An 8,985-nucleotide genomic window follows, 5' to 3' on the forward strand; every position below is an offset into this window, starting at 1 on the left:
CGTAAGCGAGTGCGCCGTTAGTGACAACAGCTGTGTGCAGATCAACAATGGATAATATATCGAGTGCGGGAGAGAGTATGAGCGTGCAGCGTTTAAAGCGTGAAAGTACTGACCTTACTTTGAGTTTGATTCCATAAAAGGTGACAAAAACATTAGCGTCCGTTGTGCGTGGGAAGAAAACTTCTTTTTACAGCGAAAAAAAACCCCTAAACTTCCAAGCAAGCACCGAGTGCGCTACGATGTAATGGGAAACTCACAGAGAAACTCGTGGATTCTTCAACTGACCGCAGCACACCTGCACCAGGGTAAACCTCCGCCTACCGCAGTCCTGCTTTACAGGTGAAAATAGAGCAACAGGACCACTGAGTCTTTGGCTTTATTTATTTCCTGCTGTGTTTTACTTGCATCTATTTGAAAGAGTGAGTGTAAACACAAAAAATATTTTATTTTATCTGCTGGAATGTGCAGAAAATAGGTTTAAATGTTAAACTAATTTATTCAACTCAGAGAATGTTGCATATAATTAAATTTTTACTTGATGCATAAAGTTAAAAGATTAAAACTGATAAAACAAGTTAAAAAAAAGACTTTTCCATTTGATTACATTTTGTATGATGGATTATGTAGAAAAAGTAGAATTGGGCTGAAAGATCTATCGCTTTATCACCTCTTCAGGTTGCAAATCATGTTTTTAAAAAGTAACTAAGTAACTAAGTAATTAATTACTTTTGAAAATAAGTAATCAGTAAAGTAACGTGATTACTTTTTTGTGGAAGTAATCAGTAATTAGTTACTGATTACTTTTTTCAAGTAACTTGACCAACACTGCATAGAAGTGCTCCTGGTTAAGTGAAAACACGAAGTAATTTGTCAGATTTAGCTCATAACAAAATATCAGATATTTTTTATGTCCATCATTGAATAATTTTCTGTTGAATAAATAAATATTGACTATTACATAGCCTTTGTCTGCATATGGATCTTTGAGTGAGGGGAACAGCATCACAATGCCCAAAGCATACTCCTCTCTGATTGCTTTTGGGTAGTGATGTGTCCTGTGTGTCTAAGCGTCGAACCGTGTGTCGGGTAATCTCGGGGGCATTTTTGTGAAGCGCGTATCGAGGCTTGCTTTGATTGCGTATGCAGTGACGTTCGAGGCCTCGCGGGCAGCCCGTACCACGTGACTGATTCAGGGACTGGTTCACCGGTTCGCGCCAGATTCGAAATAAAATGGGCAGAAAAACACAGCTGATTTCCCATCACACTGTGTTGTGGAATTGGATTACGTAAGTGTTACAAAGTTACTTGAGCATTTCTTCTTCGATGGAACCAGCAAGGAAGAGATTTTTTTCTTTTATATTATCTCTCCTAATAAAGATATGAAAAATATGCACACAGTAATAAATATCACAAATGATAAGCACCATAATATAAATAAACAACACTACACAATCTGATTTCTGTCTTTTAGTTTATTAAAAAGTGAAGCACCAAACACTAGTTTGTGTCATTATCCAGATGTACATAAGCATGATTACACAGGTACTAGGAGCGGGTTTTGATTATCGATTAAAATCGATTCTAGCTTGGATAACGTGATGTCGATTCATTAAAATCCTGAATCGATTTTTAATATAAATATTACTACATTTCAACCACCACCAAACAGCTAAAACAGTAAATGAGAGCAGGCACACCGATTCTGCACAAAGATGTAAACACAAAGCGCGGACCCGCTGACGCATCAGAATCAGTGAGATGTCGCCTTTCTCACCAGACAGCACGGTCAGGGCTGAAAGCCGACAGCTCACTGATTCTGATCCATTGGCGGGTCCGTGCTTCGTGTTTACGCCTTTTTTGCGCTGATTCTGAAGCTGCAGGTTTTATTTCTCTTCAAACAATATTGACCGAACCAGCAGAAAAAGAAGATCCAAACTACGCTTCACATAAACATCGTCATGAATTTCCTCTGACAGCTTTCTCTCTCACACACACACACTCTCACACACACTCTCTCTCTCTCTCTCTCTCTCTCTCTCTCTCACACACACTCTCTCTCTCTCTCTCTCTCTCTCTCTCTCACACACACACTCTCTCTCTCTCTCTCTCTCTCTCTCTCTCTCTCACACACACTCTCTCTCTCTCTCTCTCTCTCTCTCTCTCTCTCACACACACTCTCTCTCTCTTTCTCTCTCTCAACACACTCTCTCTCTCTCTCTCTCACACACACACACTCTCTCTCTCTCTCTCTCTCTCTCACACACACTCTCTCTCTCTCTCTCTCACACACACACACTCTCACACACTCTCTCTCTCTCTCTCTCTCTCTCTCTCTCTCTCTCTCACACACTCTCTCTCTCTCTCTCTCTCTCTCTCTCCACACACTCTCTCTCTCTCTCTCTCTCTCTCTCACACACACTCTCTCTCTCTCTCTCTCTCTCTCTCTCTCACACACACTCTCTCTCTCTCTCTCTCTCACACACACACACACTCTCTCTCTCTCTCTCTCTCTCTCACACACACTCTCTCTCTCTCTCTCTCACACACACACACTCTCTCTCTCTCTCTCTCTCTCTCACACACACTCTCTCTCTCTCTCTCTCACACACACACACTCTCACACACACTCTCTCTCTCTCTCTCTCTCTCTCTCTCTCTCACACACACACACTCTCACACACACTCTCTCTCTCTCTCTCTCTCTCTCTCTCTCTCTCACACACACACACTCTCACACACTCTCTCTCTCTCTCTCTCTCTCTCTCTCACACACACACACTCTCACACACACTCTCTCTCTCTCTCTCTCTCTCTCTCTCACACACACACACTCTCACACACACTCTCTCTCTCTCTCTCTCTCTCTCTCTCTCACACACACACACTCTCACACACTCTCTCTCTCTCTCTCTCTCTCTCTCACACACACACACTCTCACACACTCTCTCTCTCTCTCTCTCTCTCTCTCACACACACTCTCACACACTCTCACACACACGCACTCTCACGCACTCTCTCTCTCACGCACTCTCACACACACGCACTCTCACGCACTCTCTCTCTCACGCACTCTCACACACACGCACTCTCACGCACTCTCACACACACGCACTCTCACACACACTCTCTCTCTCTCTCTCTCTCTCTCACACACACTCTCTCTCACACACACGCACTCTCACACACACGCGCACTCTCACGCACTCTCACACACACGCGCACTCTCACGCACTCTCACACACACGCGCACTCTCACGCACTCTCACACACACGCGCACTCTCACGCACTCTCACACACACGCGCACTCTCACGCACTCTCACACACACGCGCACTCTCACACACACGCACTCTCACGCACTCTCACACACACACACTCACTCTCTCTCTCTCTCTCTCACACACGCGCTCTCACACACGCGCTCACACACACGCGCTCACACACACGCGCTCACACACACGCGCTCACACACACGCGCTCACACTCTCACTCTCTCTCTCTCTCTCTCTCTCTCTCTCTCTCTCTCTCTCTCTCTCTCTCTCTCTCTCTCTCTCTCTCTCTCTCTCTCTCTATATATATATATATATATATATATATATAACCTGGACCAATATTCAAGATCCAAGATTAAAATTTTAAGAGGACAAAATAAAACCTACCCTGAGTCATTCATGTACTTTTTTTTTTTTTGCAGTTCTTTTGATGTCAAACTACATGTCAGATTCCACAAAAAATGAAACAGAGGGGCATTAATGCCAGCCTGAGCAGTTTACTTTGTTTTTTCATCACTAACAGCTTGAATGTGAACTGTAACATTGATATAGTTAGAGGCTATTTACAGTTTGCATTAACAGTTATTGCTAGTAAGTTTGACTTGATTCTACTTACCCTGTGGAACTGCATGCAGGTGCAAAATCAGTACTGTTCTTCCATGAGGCTCCAACCGATTAAGAAAACTGCCCGCACTGGGAGGGCTGGGTCTAACTTGAGTTCACAATCAACTCTATACAGAGTTAAAGTTATTAAACTCATGACAGACTTAACATTTTTAACCAGCCTCTGCGCAGAGTTACAGTATTTAGAATTTTCTCTTTTAAGAGTTAAGTCAACACTGATTGAATACATGTTGTCAAATAACTCCAACACTGCACAATTTAAATCAGAAAGTGTTTAAATCACACTTTGGGGGTTAAAATCAGCTCTGAGACATTTACTCCAGCACATTGTAACACTCCAATTTTTTCTGTGCAGTTGTGATTTTATGAAACTATAAGTATGACTGAACTTAAACTTTGTTCTATTAGTATGAGTTAGAGTATGGAGAGCCATCCATCCAACCATGTTATTTGAGTCCTCAGCAATGTAATGTGTAAATGGTGATGTCACACAGCCGCCTCCATCTTCTCTTTACAATTTATATTCAATATATGTTCATAAATTTACTTACTTTGGCTGCAGCAGGTTGGTGTAATCAGAGACTGACTGCTGACAGCAGGCTCAAACAATCAGAGAAGGATGATAGCACTGCACTGTAAGAGGTGGCTGTAAATTATAACACTTACTGGCAGCTGGATGCAAGTAATTTACTGTAAAAAGTGTTCACAGTAACTTTGTAAACATTTGTATAGCAAAGAAAATAAATCCTGCTGTAACTGATTTTGCAGCAAAAGTTCTGCAACTGAAATTTGCAGTAATTGATATCACTTTAATGCAAATATCACAGTAGCAATCGCTGTACTTGTTGTAATAAATATTTTCAATCTAATTAATGGTCAATTTAATTTACTGTTTTTGAGGTTATTTAATTTACAGTAAAATTACAAACCTATTACAATATTCTGTTCCAGTAAAGTAACTGTAAATTTAACTTCGAGTAAAAGTACTGTATAATTCATTTGTTTTGTCTTACCATTACTGTAATGTCTTACTGACATTACAAAAGCTTGCTGCAATATGTGTATCAATCTCATTTCATTATTATTTAAACATTGTTGTAGTTCTCTTTAATAAATGTGTGTTTTCAGTTCCAGCCTTAACTTCTGGTCTTTTTGCATTTTATTCTCATATTAACAAGTTTCTCTTGTCCCACACACAATATTCAGATTTTTTTGATTTTTTTTTTTTTAATTTTGAGCTGATTTTAGAAGCAGCAGCTGATTAAAAAAAAATAATCCATCCACATTCAGTCTCGTCCATTTCACATCCCTCAGCACAGACGATCACACACTTAAAGTTCTGAGCTGAAAGAAATATTTCTGCTTCGTTTGAAGTTTGACTGCAGGTCAGAGTTTGTCCAGCAGGTGGTGCTGCTGCGTCAAACCAAACAGACTAATTCATAATGATGACTGATGCAGTTTTACTATTCCTCTGTGTGCAGATTATTTTCACTTAACCGTTTTTATCACTGAATAAAAATGTGTTTGACACAATGGAGAAAACATAAAGTAAATGTCTGCTGTTCTTTTACATCACAATTTGATCGGCTCAAACACCACAGTGAATCTTTTCATGGGAAACTGGTCCGTTTCAGGTGTTTTCGTTAGGACAGACAACAACAAAACAACTTTCATCAATAAATTTAAACTGTTTAATTCATAATTCTGAATTTGAATGTGAGACCACAGCTTCAAAACACATTGTACACAATCTGAACGACTGATTGGTTTAGAGTAGAATTTAATATTTCCACAATCATTACAAGAAAGCTAATAATCAGTAATATGTTCCTATTCAATTCATTACTAAAAACTATGATGTTATTAAAGGTATTAATTAATGTAATAAAAAACAACAATAATAAGAATTACACTATTCTATCATGGCCCAAAATGGCCATTATAGAGTCAAGAGGAACAATTTGGTGTATAGTGTATACTATTGACATTATTAAGGAGCCGATGTTGAAAATTTAAAAATCAGAAAAAAAATATACACCTTTGGGAATTTTCATTCCATTTGTATTAACCGAATGAAAATGGTTGAAAAAAGAAAAGTGGCCACAAATGGCCAGGATAGAGCCCAGAGGGTTAACTTTATATCTTTCTTCTTTGCAGCTCATATATTATGTTTTTCTTTAGTCCATCTAAACAACACTCAAAACATTATTACTATTACTGTTATTTTTTTTTTATCTATTTCCTTGTAAATGGAACATTCACAAGCTGCTGATAAATGTTATTTTTCATTGATTATTACTGTGTAACACAATCATTTAATTTTCTTTTCGAAGTTACAGATTTTACTATGAAACCAGCTGCGAGTCCCACTACAGCTCCAGCTAACCCTCCTGCTGCAGCCCCCACTGGACCCCCTATGGCTCCAACACCAGCTCCAATAGCAACTTCAATGGCAATTCCAGCACCAATACCAGCAGCAACTCCAGCCCCAGCTCCAGCAGCAGCAGCTCGAACATTAACACCAGTATCAGCCCCCGCAATGACAGCATCCCGACTCCCCTTAGTAAACGCGTTGCTTCTTTCTGCTTTGTATCTTGCTTCTTTGGCCGTCATCTTTGGATTTTCTTTCTGAAGTCGTTCCATCTCTGTTTTTATGGCTTTCTCTGCCTCTTCAAACATATTGGTGGTGTAGCATCCTCCTTTTCTTTCAGTCAGATTGTTGATTTCCTTCAGCACCTCAGAGGGATCCTTGTTTCTGCTGTTAAAAACATGATATCCTCCACGGCACTGACTGATAAAGTCTTTGAGATCTGGATGTTTGATTGCTTCTTCTATGGTGTCTTTATTCTCATCATCTTCATGGATTACCAAGGCCATTGTGTAATCAGCTGCTTGTTCACCAAATATCTTCTGAATGATTTTCACAGTTTTTTGTTCTTCTTTGGTGAATCTGTTTAGTTGGATCACAACCAGGAACACATGAGGACCAGGAGCAGCAAAGGAGATGCATCTAACAATCTCTCTCTTCACCTCCTCTTTAGTTAGTTTAGTTTTGTACAGACCTGGAGTATCAACTACAGCCACTGTTTTACCTTCAAACTGACATGTTTCCTTCTGACACACTGATGTTACAGAGGAAGAGGAGGATGTTGATCTAAATACTTTTCCCTTTAAGATGATGTTTCCTGCTGCACTCTTCCCAACTCTGGTTTTCCCAACAAGAACAATCCTGAGGACGGCTTCTGGTTTTTTCATGGCTCTCTGAGCTTTTCTGAACATTTCATTAGTGTAGCATCCTCCTCCATTTCTCGCAATCATTGTGTTGATCTTCTCCAGCAGCTCTCTGACCTGAAAGGGATTCTTGTTTCTGTTGTTAAAGACATGATATCCTCCACCGCACTGACTGATGAAGTCAGTGATATTTGGATTATCATTGATCATTTTTTCTATGGTCACCCCATCTGCCTCAAGATTGTCTCCACAGGTGAACAAGACCATAGTGTAACATGCTGACTGTTCTCCAAACATATCCTGAATGATTTTGACAGTTTTTTGTTCTTCTTCTGTGAATCTGTTGGCCTGAATCACAACCAGGAACACATGAGGACCAGGAGCAGCAAGGTTGATGCAGCTACTGATCTCTTTCTTCACATTGTCTTCAGTTTTTTTGGTGTCAAATAAACCTGGAGTATCAATTACAGCCAGTTTTTGACCATCAAACAGACCTGTTTCCTTCTGACACTCTGATGTCACTGTGGAAAAAGCTGCTGCGGCTTTAAAAGCTTTTTCTCCTAAGATGGTGCTTCCTGATGCACTCTTACCAACTCCAGTTTTCCCAATAAGAACAATCCTAAGATCAGCCTCTCTAAACATTTCAATGGTGTAGTATCTTCCTGCATTTCTCTGAACCATGGTGTTGATCTTCTCCAGCAGCTCTCTGACCTGAGAGGGATCCTTGTCTTTGTTGTTAAAGACATGGTATCCTCCACCACACTGACGGATGAAGTCACTGAGAGCTGGATTTTTACTGATTAATTCTTTTATGGTGTCTCCATCTGACTTCAGGTCATCTCCATGGGTGAACAAGACTAATGTGGAACATGCTGACCTTTTCCCAAACAACTTCTGAAACATTTTCACTATTTCTTGATCTTCTTCTGTGAAGCAGTTTCCCTGAATCACAACCAGGAACACATTAGGACCAGGAGCAGCAAAGCAGATGGCTCTCTCCATCTTTGCTGTCAAATCCTCTTCAGTTCTACTGGAGCCACACAGACCTGGAGTATCAACTACAGCCAGTTTTTGACCATCAAACTCTCCTGTTTCCTTCTGACACTCTGATGATGTCAATTCAAAAGCATTCCCTTTTCCTAGGATGGTGTTTCCTGAAGCACTCTTTCCACCTCCAGCTTTTCCAACAAGCAAAATCCTGAGTTCTGGCTTCTCTGGTTCCTCTGGTTCTTCTTCCTCTGTTGAATTACAACAGTAGTACAATTTTTTTTAATTTATCATTATCTTGTTAATAATTTTACCTCCTCACTACATATGACTCTGGATACTGTATCTCATGTGAAAAAGGGAACCTCAAATCAAAAGTATTTGACTCCCTGGTATAATTCTCCAACACATACCTTACAGCAGATTAACTCGTAAGGTGGAGAGGAAATGGAGTATCATAAAGGGCTTTGTGACTGAAACAATTCCACCTTGTCAGGTTTTTTTCGCAGAACTCATGGTTTTAGTGTAATTACGTGTATAATTTACCTTTTAAATTGAAATCTGGTATCCTATAGAGTAAAAAACCATATCCAATAATGATTTCTTACATTAATATAATATTTCTAGAAGGGAGACTCAAGAGAAATACAAATAGAAAATGTGAGGAATTCCTTTTTTGCTGAAGCATATAGTTAGGGCTGGATCAGGTGACCCTGAGTCCTCCCTTAGTTGTGCTGCAATAGATGTAGGCAGCTGGGGGGTTCCCATGATGCAGTATTTCTTCTTCAGTCACCTTTTTCACTCACTATGTGTTAATAGACCTCTGCATTGAATCATACTTCTTATCAGGGCTGGCTATACGCTGGGGCA

General features: G+C 40.1%; 1 protein-coding gene across 1 annotated transcript; it reads right to left on the reverse strand.

Moving 5' to 3' along the window:
- Window positions 1-6,192: 6,192 nt before the first annotated feature.
- On the reverse strand, window positions 6,193-8,252 carry LOC308408315 (GTPase IMAP family member 8-like; the record flags this gene model as incomplete). The annotated part of the gene is made up of 1 exon (XM_080900518.1): window positions 6,193-8,252. Exon 1 carries the CDS (start codon window positions 8,128-8,130, stop codon window positions 6,193-6,195), a length of 1,938 nt encoding a protein of 645 aa, XP_080756644.1. The 5' UTR covers window positions 8,131-8,252.
- Between the last annotated feature and the right edge of the window lie 733 nt (window positions 8,253-8,985).

Source organism: Rhamphochromis sp. 'chilingali' (assembly GCF_963969265.1).
Source record: "Rhamphochromis sp. 'chilingali' genome assembly, chromosome: 1".
Classification (NCBI taxonomy): Eukaryota; Metazoa; Chordata; class Actinopteri; order Cichliformes; family Cichlidae; genus Rhamphochromis; species Rhamphochromis sp. 'chilingali'.